General features: G+C 43.3%; 1 protein-coding gene across 3 annotated transcripts in view; it reads left to right on the forward strand.

Annotated features, from left to right (window-relative positions):
- Window positions 1-13,352, forward strand: part of LOC135094340 (uncharacterized) — a 47,249-nt gene that overhangs the window by 12,972 nt on the left and 20,925 nt on the right. For 2 of the 3 annotated variants that reach the window (XM_063994363.1, XM_063994362.1), the window contains exons 6-13: window positions 287-419; window positions 1,013-1,116; window positions 1,775-1,988; window positions 2,094-2,567; window positions 8,446-8,812; window positions 9,241-9,349; window positions 9,752-9,896; window positions 10,289-10,372. In XM_063994363.1, the coding sequence (XP_063850433.1) occupies window positions 287-419; window positions 1,013-1,116; window positions 1,775-1,988; window positions 2,094-2,567; window positions 8,446-8,812; window positions 9,241-9,349; window positions 9,752-9,896; window positions 10,289-10,372 (1,630 nt within the window). The remainder of the gene's footprint in view (window positions 1-286; window positions 420-1,012; window positions 1,117-1,774; window positions 1,989-2,093; window positions 2,568-8,445; window positions 8,813-9,240; window positions 9,350-9,751; window positions 9,897-10,288; window positions 10,373-13,352) is intronic. The other variant, XM_063994364.1, reaches the window with a different exon arrangement.

A 13,352-nucleotide genomic window follows, 5' to 3' on the forward strand; every position in this document is an offset into this window, starting at 1 on the left:
AAAAGAAAATGACCTACTCAATGCCAGTCCTAAAAGAAAGGTCAAAATGGATCATCAAAAACTGGAGGATAAGTGTCTTGAAACCTCCCTCCTGAAAGAGTTGTAGTCATAGGAAGGAAGAAACACAGAAACAGGCAGGGAATTTCAGCATTTACCAGAGAAAGAGATGAAGGATTGAGAATACTAGACAGAACAGAATATGGGTGAGAGAAAATAGAAATTAGATACAAGAAATAGGGAACAGATATCAACATGACCCTTGACCCCTTGCCCTGTTGTGTTCCAGGCGCTGGGGTGCATGCTGTACAAGCTGTGTTTCTTCACCTTACCCTTTGCCGAGAGTCCTCTGGCCATCTCCTCGGGGAACTTCTCTATTCCAGACAATGCAAGATTTTCCAAACACTTGTTAGCACTCATACGTAAGTGTTGGTGTGGCCTGCTGTGAGCGAGACTGTTAACAGCAGTGGTAGTACTCTTTGTTAACGATTTAGATGCATTGCTGAACATTATATTATTCTGAAGATATGCAGAAATTTAGTGCATGATATTACTTGTGTGACCTGCTATGTTGTGGGGGACCTGCTGTGAATGAGATGGATAAAAGCAGTGGTAATAATATTAATTGCGATGCTAAGTGCATTATCACTACAGTAACCATAGAAACATCATCTTTTATTTCTACCACAGTATTCTAACACTTCCATTACCTTAACAACAACCTAAGTAACACAATCTCTACAACCACAGTATTCTAACTTGCACTATCACTACAATAACCTTAGAAACATCATCTTTTATTACTACCACAGTATTCTAACTTGCACTATCACTACAATAACCTTAGAAACGTCATCTTTTATTACTACCACAGTATTCTAACTCATCTGAACAACCAAAGTAACACAATATCTACACAATATTCTAACTTGCATTATCACTACAGTAACCATAGAAATGTCATCTTTTACTCCAACCGCATTATTCTAACACCATTACTTTCCACCACCCTCAGGTTATATGCTTGACCCTGACCCAGATACGCGGCCAGACATCTACCAGGTGGCTTGTCTGACCTTTAAGCTGGCCGGGAGGGACTGCCCAGTTAGGAATGTTAATGTAAGTAACCAAGTGTTAATGCTGAGGCCTTAGATGTGGGGGAGGGGAAATTTGCATGGGGAATAACTGCGATGTGATAGATCTGGGTGGATTTCCATGTAGGACTAGATTAGAGTTCGCTCTCTCACCACAACATCTTTCAAAGGCCACAGAGATGATTAGCTGGGTTTTCAAGACTGTTCCTCCTGTAGGTAATGTAGAAGTATTATTAATCTGTCATTATAGCCATAAAAACGCCTTTAAAAACTTCAACAACAGCCTTTCAAAGTAGTGGAGGTGCAGCATAGGACTGTTTCAGAGTGGGCATAAGACAGGTTAGCATAAAGGGGCTGTGATGAGGTAGATTAGCTTAAAGGGGACTGGGATACAGAAATCTAGGAGGGCTTGCATGGAAGGGGAATGGGAGAGGAAGGTCAAGGAAGATGTGCATGGAGGGGAACTAGTATTAATGTGTTTGGGATGGGTAAGCATAAAGGGCTGTGATGGCATGGATTAGTATGGAGGGAACTAGGATAAATACAGGAGGACAGGAGCCATGACGTGAAAGTAACTTGTGTAGACAACTTGTGCGACGGAATGAAAGTAAATGGTGAATACAGGAGGAAGAAAATGACATAACCTTTGAGGAGAGAGGGAGTGACGAGGTGTTGTGATGCAGAGTGTGACGGTGCCCTCCCTGGACCAACTGTGCCAGCTGGTGACGGAGAGGGAGCAGCAGTCCTCCATCAAGCTGAACCGCGTCACCACCGGCCCCGTGATAGAGGGCACCTCTGTGGCCCCCCGCCAGCGGCCCAAGGCGTCCCAGCACCCTGCGGCGCTCTCTGCTGCGGGGGGCGCACTGCCACTGGGCTTGCCCCTCCACTCCTCCCAAGGTGAGTGTTGTGCCGGCTTTGTGGGGTGAGGGTTGTGTTGTGTGTCTTGCATGGAGGGGCTGTGTTGCTGTGTTACACAAACTTAACTGTCATGTCCACTTGCAGCACTGAAGAGGAATATTGCTGCTGCAAATGATGGTGGTGCTCAGCAGCCACAGCAACAGCAGTCACAGCCACAGCAGCAACAGCAGCAGCAACAACAACAACAACAACAGCAGCAGCAGCAGCAGCAGCAGCAGCAGCAGCAGCAGCAGCAGCAGCAGCAACCACAGCAGCAGCAGCAGCCACAGCAGCAACAGCAGCAGCAGCAGCAACAGCAGCAGCAGCAACAGCAGCAGCAGCAGCATAGTCAAGTAGCAGGCCAGCAGTCAGCTGCTGTGGAGTTGAGTCCCACCACAGCTTTCCCTCCAGCTGCATTATTTGGTTCCGAGAGTTTCCCTCAGCAGTCATTCCCTCCTAGTCAGTTTGGGTCCTCGGCAGGCAGCGGCGCTCCGGCAGCGGGCCTGGGCGGCTCCCACCCTCCCGGCCTGGGCGCACAGCCACCCTCAGGATCACTAGAAGCCTTTTTCCCACCCTCAGGTAAAACATCTGGCCAGTCCTCTCCTGTTTACTCCAGTCTTTTCTCTTCCTCTCCTGCCCCTTCCCCCACCTGCGTGTCTGCCTCTCACTCCAAGCTTTTCCCTGGGGTGGTGCATGCTGACAAGCGGCCTGTTGAGGCTCTGAGGTGGAGGGCTGCACCACCTTCCCATGTGACATCTGCACCTGGGGTTCACACCACCATTGCTGGGACCGCACACACTCAGTCCCCCTCGGAAGACTTGCTTAGCTTTGCCGATGTCAAAACTGCAGACGTTAAGGGAAGGTTTGGTGCGGAAGCCACTAAGGCTCAGATTCTGCAGATGTATGCTTGCAGTCCCTCTCAGGGGCAGGTGAGGGCCAGGGGGCCGATGGGAATGCAGCAGCCCCACTCCCCCCTTGGCCAGCCCATGGTGCCTTGTGGGCCGCAGTTCAGTCTTCCTGCCAGGGTCGGGGGCTTGTCTGCACATAGCAATAATAACCTAGTGAGTAACAACAACCAGTGTGGGTGGGTGCTGCAGGGGATGGCCCGGCAGTACTCTGGCTTCGGCCCCAGAGTGGCCAACAGTCCCCTGGGCTGCGGTGGTCACTCTGCCTCCGGCTGCTTGGGCCAGCCCTCTGCTGTGGCCAGTCCGCCCACCAATGCTTCTGTCTCTAATGCAAACAGTCTAGACCTTCTCCAGTTCTAGGTGCTGACTAACCACTTAAAATGTGACTTAAGCCTGTCTGCCATAATCGTATTTACCTCAGTGTAAGCTAATAATACTCAACACTAGTTATATACTTACATACATATATATATATATATATATATATATATATATATATATATATATATATATATATATATATATATATATATGATATGGCCCTTAAAGGGGAATAGCCGAGGCAAGCCTTGTCTCACTGTAGGATTAAAAGTATATGTTTAAGGATATGAAATATATATATTTGCTCAAAAGATAAAGGCATTAATAGCTAATGCTAATTCCATAAAGTTATATAATTTGGCATCTTAGCATGAATGTGATAAGCTAGCATAAATACATATATAAATATATATCTACAAAAGTATATATTCACAAGATACATTTCAGTATTTTAAGAATACTGCAGTTGAATCAGCATTACCATAGAACTAAGAGAAGCCACTGATAATAGTGTGCATAATACTGCTTGGCGGGCTGCCTCTTACTTCTGACAAGTGTTCAAGTCCTCCGCGGCGCTTGACAGTATTACCATTACTAATTACCAATAAAGGAAGGGCCAAATGGAATGGTGTTTTCTTTCACACCTGCCTTTTCTGGTCTGCTCTAACAGCTTCCAACATAATCCAAACTTGACTATCAAAGCTTCAGCTCACCATCTGGGGTCTCTGGCTGTGGTGTGAGGGGCAGCTGCCTCACACTACCTCACACTATCTCACTTCACTGCACCAAGGCCTTGCACCCTCACTGGCCCTTCATTTATGTGTGTATTAGTATTGGTTTACTTCACTCACCTCTCTCTTAGCCACCTCTTGGGGAACACTGCTTCTTCACCTCTGCATTAAATTCAACTTCTCTGCTTTTTTTTTTATTTATTTATTTTTTACTTTTTTTATTTTTATTTTTTCCTCAAAATATAAGCATTTATTCATAATCACTTGAAGGGAAATAAGGCAGTAATGTTCAGACTACATTTTTTACATTTTTCATAATTATCATTCTTGGTTCCTGTGTATGTAGACGAGTCTTGGGAACACTAACATTGTTGCAGGAAAGTGAGATATTCAAGTGTTACTGTGTGTTGATGGCTTGACAAGTTTGTAGCAGCAGTAATACTTGAAAGATTGTCAGTGCTGAAAATTTAAGTAAATTCCTGTTTCCAACAATTGTGTTATGCTGGTGCACACTTGGAGGTGGCACCACACTGGTGATGTTTGGTGTGCAAGCAGTTCTGTAAAGTCTCCAGTTTCTTGTGACCAATGAAGCATTCTTCACTTGCTGCCAAGTACTCACTCTAGTCACACATATATGCAGCTTTGGAATATTTTTTGGTTTTTGATTTTCAAGATACAGATGATGTAGAGGCCAGCATGTGGCCAGGGATCGTAACGGAGTAGTGGCAGGTTGGGGGCTGAGGCTGGTGGAGGTGTCATCCCTCATGCTGGGGCTCCCAGGCACTGTGCTAGCAGGAGGTGCTGAATGTGAGACAAGGAGTTGTGGCCTTGCTTCTTGCCAGGGACTGAAGGCCATCCTTGTGTGTGTGTGTGTGTGTGTGTGTGTGTGTGTGTGTGTGTGTGCTACACCTTGATGGGTCAATAAGGTGAGGTGAATCAGAAGGTTGTAATGGCATGTATGTGGGTGATGCTCAGTGAATCTCCATGTGGGCTGGCTGTGTGGCTGTACGTCTGTCTGTCAGTGTCTGGGTCACTGTGGCATAAGTTGTTGGAAACAGGAACTACAATTTCAACTTGGATTTGCTGTTGCTTTCATTCACTGATGTCAAAATTATACATTTCAGAACAAAAGTATATTTTATGGATTTTTTGCATGATTTTATTATTATTATTATTATTATTATTATTATTATTATTATTATTATTATTATTATTATTATTAGCATGATGGCATTTGTGTGCTGTATTGTTTTTTTATCTGCTTATCTTTTTCTGTTGATTTGTTTTTGTTTTTTTTGTTTTTTTGTTTTTTTTGTTGTTGTTGGACAGAGGAAGTCAAGTAGATGAAATGTATAGATGTGTTGTTTTCCTTGCAAGTGTGAAGCATCCCCACCATTGCATCAGTTGTGCATGTGGAGGCTTACCAAGTGTAGACATGACACACTCACACAAGCACACACGTCACACTCTTATGTTCCTTGAGACACTGAGTTCTGCATGTTCATTTAATTTCAGACACAAAAGTTTCATGTAGAGTGTCAAGCAACAGTCCCCTGCATTGATAGGTGTGGATAGTGATTGCTCAGTAGTTGTCCATTGGGATGTGCCAGGCTAGGGGGCAGGAAGGAATATTGGATGGAAGTCAGCTGGCCACATCAACCAGTGTTCATGTCCTATTCAGCTTCACACAATTTGCAGTTTACAAATCTGCTATGCTTCTCTAAAACTGTTCCCGTAAAATGAGAAACTCCTAAATCACGATCAAGTATAAATCTTTTCCTCTTATAAATTAAAATCTGCATTCACAAACTGAAGACAAAGGGGAAAAAAAACCTAACTTTGAAAATTCATGAATGAAACACTAATACATGACAGACTTTGCATAGTGATTATTGTGTTGGTGGTTGTTGTGTCACCCTTACACAGAGACACCAAGACCATATCACCCCAGGAAGATAGATACATACTCAAATTCCATTCAACTTAATCTCACTCAGTCGCTTGCCATGTCACATCTGTATAAGTGATGTACTTGTGAGTGAGATGAACACTGTCATTGTGTGTGTGGGCTGAGGGAAGCGAAGGCTTAAAACCATGGTGCAGTCTAGCTTTGTACGTTTCCTGCATGTTTGATCAGTGAATAGTAGTTTATATGAAGAAACTAGTAATCTTTATGATAATCAGAGACAAAATCCATTTCCTGCCCCACATTAGTGATTTATTTTTTGTTAGAAGTGTAAATTTTTTAGATTTTTCATAGAAGTGATATTTAAAGTTTCCCGTAAGCTAATACCTATAGTTACCACTGCCACCCGGATGGGAGAGAAGCACAGATCAGTTGACCAAAATAACTTAGTGCACAGTATGTGTTGAGAGACTGAGTGATGTGAGGGAAGCATGTTAAGTGACAGGATAGGTTAAGAGCAATAAAAGTGTTTACAGTGAGAGGTGTGACACAGGGACTGGTGCAAATGAAGTGTGAAATAGTGGAAGTGGTGAAAAGAAATAGTGATGTGATCTTACCATATTCAGGGGATGAAGATAGAAGACATTATGGAAAAGATATATGTGAGTAAAGCAGAAATTGGGAAGAGAAGTTCATTTGTAAAGTGGAGGAACAGAGTACAGGAGTGTGTGCATGAAAGATGGTAGTAGGGAAGGACTGTTTCAGCAGGGGTAGGTGGTGGGTGTTCTATTGTGGTTTCCCCTATGGCAAGGGAATTATGATGTGAAGCATCAATAATAGATAGAATAAATAGTACTTACAAGTGTAGTTTAGCTAACTATTCCATGGCAAGTAGATGGCTTGGCCCTCACTTAGCACCACTGCAAAAATGCCGATGCACACTGCTCGTTCAGCACTATTATAATCCAGTGTTGTGCTGTAGCCTTGGTGTGGAAAGGAAAACCTAAAAGTTCAAAATGTTGAGTGTGTCATGGGAACCCTTTAGTGTGAGTTGAGGCAGTGTGTGAGGAGCATGGAAGACATCACAGCTCTGGAGGAATTCATTCTTGGATGTGAGATGTTTGGTAGCAGCTTGTGTACACTGAACTACTTAAGGAGCTTACTTTTAACATCAGATAGCAAGATATTCCAAACTTGAAAAGACATTTAAAAAAGACTACTTTGCATGAAGTAGGAATAGGTTACAATCTCATAAAAGAATAAAAGAAATTAAAATATTATGTAATATGACAAACACCATGAAATCTCATTCATTCTGTGTAGCATCACCTTGAATCTCTATGGGTTCCTCTGACCCCTGGACAAGTCAAGCTCCAAACATTACTGCACTACAATTGAATCAAATACAACTGGAAATTAAGGGCAAAAAAATTAAGCAGATTTTTACTTAAACTTTTTCCCTGTGAGTAGTTCATCCCTACATATAAGGTGAAAGAACACTGTGATGATTTAATAAAAATAGGAAAATAATATTCAGGTGGTCAGAGAGAACACTTGATAGCTGTAATAGAGCCGGCCAAAGGTTATCTTTAGAAAAATGAGTAAGAAGGAAGGAGATTTCATCTTATCAGTGGAGGACAGAACGTGGCTTTTTCTCTCAAGTCTGACAGTCTTGATAAGGCAGTAGAGCATCAGGTGAGGCTCAGGCAGTGCTCGTGACCCAAGGTAAGACTGAGGTGTTCATCACACACCTGTTCTTACCTGTGTATTCATGTTCTTCCTCAGTTTTATGTTCATTGCCATTCACTTTTATTTTGATTCATTCTCATGTCTGTTATTGCATGCATGACATTTATCCCACACACACACACACACACACACACACACACACACACACACACACACACACACACACACACCATACAGTTATACTGTTATTAGAGCCAAGGAAAAGTAACCCATTAGCTTGTTTTAGTTTCATTTCATAATTTTTATTGATTTATGGTATGGGACATCCTCTTGAAAAATGCAGACACAGTTTTCCTGAGATCATGCATCTCTGAAGGAAAATTGACAGCATTGAATGTAAAATAAATATGAGTAAGTCAGAGTCTTGTGAGTTGCTTGTGACTTATTAATCTTAAGGATAAGTGTATTGCAAGAGGATGAGCTCATGCCTTTTATCAGTTTCCTGTAGAATGCTCTTGTGTTTGCTTTGTCCTTTGTGTAAGTGTTTTTTGTGTGTTTTTGTGAATTCCTTTGTTGTTGTATTTGTTGTTGTTGTTTTTGTTGTTGTTGTTGTTGTTGTTGTTGTTGTTGTATGACACATCCTGTGTTGTTTGCTATGGTCCAGACTGTATTTTGGTGTGTTCCCAAAGTGTTCATCCCCTGCCAGGTCCTGTCATGACACATGATCTTTGTTCCTCATGACCAAAACTCTCATGACGTATCTTGTACTTCCTTGATGCCCGGCTGTCTTGTGGTGTGGCATACTGTCTGTTGGCTGTGCTGTGAGGCCTCACCCACGTGCTGTTAACACTTGCCGGGCAGACTGCTGTGTGGCATGTTGAGTAACCAAGTGACGCTCCCCACAGGCTACCCAGACCCTTTCCGAGAAGGTGGCGTTGAGACACAGGCTCACTCAGGCAGCACAGAGGGGCTCTTCCTGCCACCCACTACCACCACCGCCACCACCACCACCTCGGGCAGTGGACCCCAGAGCCTCTCGCTGAGTCAGGGATCCATTGGGGCCAACGCGGGGACGGGCGTGGGGGTGGGCCTGACAGCACCAGTGCCGGGCAGTGCAGGGGCTGTGGCAGGACTGGTGAAGTATGAAAGTGACACCTCTGCCCTAAGCCTGCAGCAGCACCACCACCACCTGCAGGCCCCCAGCTCCCCTACCCAGGCGCACCACCCCAGGGCTCATCGGAGAAACGTCTCGGACTCCTCTGCTTTTAACAAGTAAGGAATTGTTTTTTCTTTCTAGGCTGTTAACTCTTTTGTAGCTGTGATTAGAACACTCCAGAATGTGATGTGAATGTGCAGAAAAGGAGAAAATAATAGATAATTGAGCAACTTTTTCTTTTTGTAATTTGGGCACTGGCTAAGGGCAATAAAAGAACAAAAAAAAAAAGGCCCACTGAGGTGCCAGTCCCAAAACAAAGGTCAAAAGGGTCATTCAGGATTGGAGGATAAGTGTCTTGAAACCTCCCTTGTGAAAGTTCAAGTCATAGGAAGAAGGAAATACAGAAGCAGGCAGGGAGTTCCAGAGTTAGACATCTTGGTTTTTCTGCTTTGTAATTTACAATAAGCAACAAGCAAGTATTATTCACCCATATATTTCTGCTCCTCACTGTACCTGCCTCTGTGTACACAACAAACACTTTCAGGATCTTTGCCAATGAGACAACACAGTTCCTGGCGCCATTTGAGGCCTCAGTGCGGCTCACAGAGAAGGAGGGAACCACGGGTGTCCCCCAGCCTGAACACAGCTCACAGGTAAGTACCAACACAGCACGATCTTTTAAATCCCCATAATGACTCACCACTAACAACCCAATTGCCGAGGCCATTCCTTTCATTATACCCTGCTGCCGTTTATTAAAAACATAAGAAATAAGGGAAACTGCAAGAAGCTTTCTCATGGCAGTCCCTGTATGAAATATACCTTCTTATTTCCACCTATCATCAGCATCCATAAACCCATCTAATCTTCTCTTAAAGCTCCCTAATGTCTTAGCACTAACAACATGATTACTGAGTCTGTTCCACTCATTGCAACATTTTGTCCTGCAGGAAGGTTTGGCCATGAAGGTTTTAATTACATGCTTGAGAGAGTTCACTGGTGTATGGGATGCATTGTACTGCTGTGGCCATTCATTTACATGTTTTCCCCTGCAGGAGGGCTTAGTCGGCTCAGACATGAGTTTAACTTCTGATGTGCGTGCCTGGAACCCCTTCAACGACATGACTCCCTTCAGCCAGATGTCAGAGGATAACATTTTTGGGGCAGAGTTTGACAAGATTCGCCGAGGATCACAAAGCAGTAAGTGTGAGGTGTGGCTGGCTGTCATGGGAACTGACTTTGCATTTTGACTTAACCTAATTGGGAGCATTTGATGTACTGTAATATATCTTAACCTTACTCTGTGTATCATGTATGTACAGTTTACTCATGTGTTTGCTGTGATTTGCCTTACACTTCAGTCTTACATTTCATATTCTCTCTCTCTCTCTCTCTCTCTCTCTCTCTCTCTCTCTCTCTCTCTCTCTCTCTCTCTCTCTCTCTCTCTCTCTCTCTCTCTCTCTCTCTCTCTCTCTCTCTCTCTCTCTCTCTCTCTCTCTCTCTCTCTCTCTCTCTCTCTCTCTCTCTCTCTCTCTCTTCAATGATTGATCTGCTGGGGTGTGACTAACCCACAAACCTCTGCTTCCCCCCAGGCATTTCCAATGTTAAAAGCAGGGAAAGTTTAGTGATGTCAACCGAGGACGATCCATTTGGTGCTGCTCCTTTCATTGCCCCCGGTGAGTCAAGGTGACCATGCTGCCATCACTGCCATGGGTGGTGTGGCGCTGCTGGGAGGGAGATAGGGACAGAGTGAAGGTGTTCTTGCTCACACTCATATAGCAGGGACTTGAGAAAGAACAGAGGAAATGTACCCATCTCTCTCTTTCTCAAACCAAACAAAATGTGACTCAATATTCTGAAACGCTTTGCTCTCTCACCACAACTACTATTTACAAAGGCCACAGAGATGATTAGCCGGGTTTCCAAGAGCGTTTCTTCTGTTAATACTGTAGAAGTCTTGTTAATCTTTCACTAGAACCGTAAAAACCATAAAAACCTGCGTCACTTCAATTAGAATCCCAGAAAGTGGTTGAGATATGGACAGAAGTGTTGAAGAATATGGTCCTTTGGTGGATTAAGAAATAGCTGGTGGCTGAAGATGTGGTGCCTCAAACAATACCATAATCAGATATAGAGTGGGAGTGTGACAGGTTGATGTGGCTGAGAGAAAGAGAGATGGATTATTGATGTAGATGGGTGAGAGACAGTGTGATGTGCTGTGATGAATGAATGTCCCCTCTATACATATACTTCATTCTGGATAGCTTTCTGAGACGTCTCCTCTACCCAGCTTGGTCTTCTCATCTTTCTCCACTATTTCTCTCACAGTATTCCTTTATCTATCCTTAGTGGTGCCTTTCCCTCCCTCTCCTACCTCACACTGCTGGATGACTGCATGAGATGACAATAAAAATAATGGAAAGATATTTAATTGAATGAAGTGAGAGGTTGAATGTATATATTTACAGTCACACCACATTAATTTAACTGTGAGATGATTGAAGCAGTTATCTTATGGGTCTTTGTGTCTAGAGATTTAACAGTGGTGTGACTACAAGACTGTGTGGTCATTCTCTCTGCATGGTTCACTCCCTTCTCACAACCATTACCTCCTGGTCTTGGTCTGGGACGGTTCAGTGCGAAACTATTGAACTAAAAGAAACTATTTGGTACTTCTTCAGTGAATGTCACCTTGCATGTTGAGAACAGTGCAAGATATGTGGGGAAACACAGAGCTAACCTTTGTAGGGAAAATGTAAGATTAACTTGGTGTTCATGATTGGGACTTTGGTGGAATAATACTCAAATGTACATATTATTGGGGAGAAGCATGAAGTCACTAATTATAACATTCATATACTGAAGAAATACAGGACATTTTATTATTTATTTATTTATTTATTTTATTTATTTACAGTTTATCTAAAAAGAATTCATTGTGCAGCTTCATCAATATGTAGAAGTGTTTGTTAATCCTTTCACTGCAATGATGAACAATTCACACCACAAAGAACAGCTGATGAAGTCTTTATAAGCATGTACAAGAAAGGACAGGAGAAAAAAATAGATTTTGCAATTTCTGGTCCACATAGTGTTTTGGGATAGCTGTTGGTTGGTGACAGAGGGAAGATGTGCAGAATAGCAGTGAAAGAGTTAAGAGGTGCATTATTCTGTGGTAGAGAGACAGCCTGGCCACACACACCATGGCTGGGCTGCTGCTGTGCTGCTTGGGGTCACAGATTTAATGGGACAGAACAAAGGGACTTGGAACTCCAGATTCTGAGCTTTGATTTCTGTGATAAGGCTGTCCCTGTTCAAGTGGGATGTCAGCTTAGCATATAGAATAGAGAACAAAACCAATTCAGTCTATTTTATAAGTATATGCTGCAGTTATTACTTGTACCTAACTTGTAGTGATACCATGTAATACTGGACTGACCAACATAATTTCACTCCTCACACCCTCCCATTCCCCTCCCTTGATCTTGGTCAAAAAAATGCTGGGCTGGCCGGTGCTGCCCCTTTCAACGTTAAAACCTTCTTGGGTCCCACCCTGGCCTCCACCGTAAGCCATGTTCCACTTGCCCGCTGTGGCTGTGGATCTCAAAGCATGAACACAACCCTCATTTTCATCGTTGTCAGTGTTGGTGTGGGCTGGGCAGGGGAGCTGGATAGACATTTTTACACACAAGGATATTTTTGATATTTTTTAACAAAGGCCTCAAGTAGAAGTGGCCTTGTAGTGTTTCTTTAGTGTCCCTGTGAGGCCGGCAGTGTGGCTGTGTCTGAGACGAGAGTAGTCTTTGTAAAGGCTGACTTAGGCACTCTTATGGAACCCTAGTACCATATAAGGGGACTGCAATTCTATGTAAATTGTCTAAATTTCCTGTGTATGTTTTATATGGATGTAAAGCAGTGGATATGACAAACAGAAATTATATAGCCACTCATTGTAAAGCCTGTCAGAAGAGTGCCTGTTAATGCCTTTAGTTACATCATCCCAAGCTGAATTTGAACACTACACAGAGGACTTCACCTTGGGCCCTGTGTGCAGTGTGGCAATGATGGCCATGTGGCAGAGAGGGCCCAGCCAGGCACCTCTACCACCTGGCCATCTCCTTGCCTTGTTGTCAGTCTTGCAGCAGTGACAGTTGTGGATTTGCCAAGCATCACTGAGTAACGCAGAGAACAATATGAGTTTTGAGAGTCATGATGAATACAGTTACTCCTGCAATATAGTTAGTTCTGTAGGCTTCCATAAGTTTAAATTAGTAAGTGTTTAGTATCTACACCTCCTCCTCCTGGCAGTAGTGTTGTGTGATAGTTCTCTCACCTGTAACAGAATGGAAACTTTATTTTGTAAGCAGACATAACATTTTCTCCCTGTCATTACCTCTAATTCCACATTACCATCATTTGTTGTTTAATGTAACTATTATTACTTTTCCCCACATTCCTGGCCATGTTTTAATCTGCACAAGCCTTTTCCTTTTCCACAAAGTTGAATTAACATTAATAAAAAAAAAATATATCCCTAGCAGCTGCACACAGTAACCATTATTTAGACGCAGGACTGTAATTGTTTAGACCGGCCCTGCCCAACCACTCGGTGTGTCACCAACATGCTACGATGTGTTGCATTCTCATTGATGTTGA

Source organism: Scylla paramamosain, chromosome 45 (assembly GCF_035594125.1).
Source record: "Scylla paramamosain isolate STU-SP2022 chromosome 45, ASM3559412v1, whole genome shotgun sequence".
Lineage (NCBI taxonomy): Eukaryota > Metazoa > Arthropoda > Malacostraca > Decapoda > Portunidae > Scylla > Scylla paramamosain.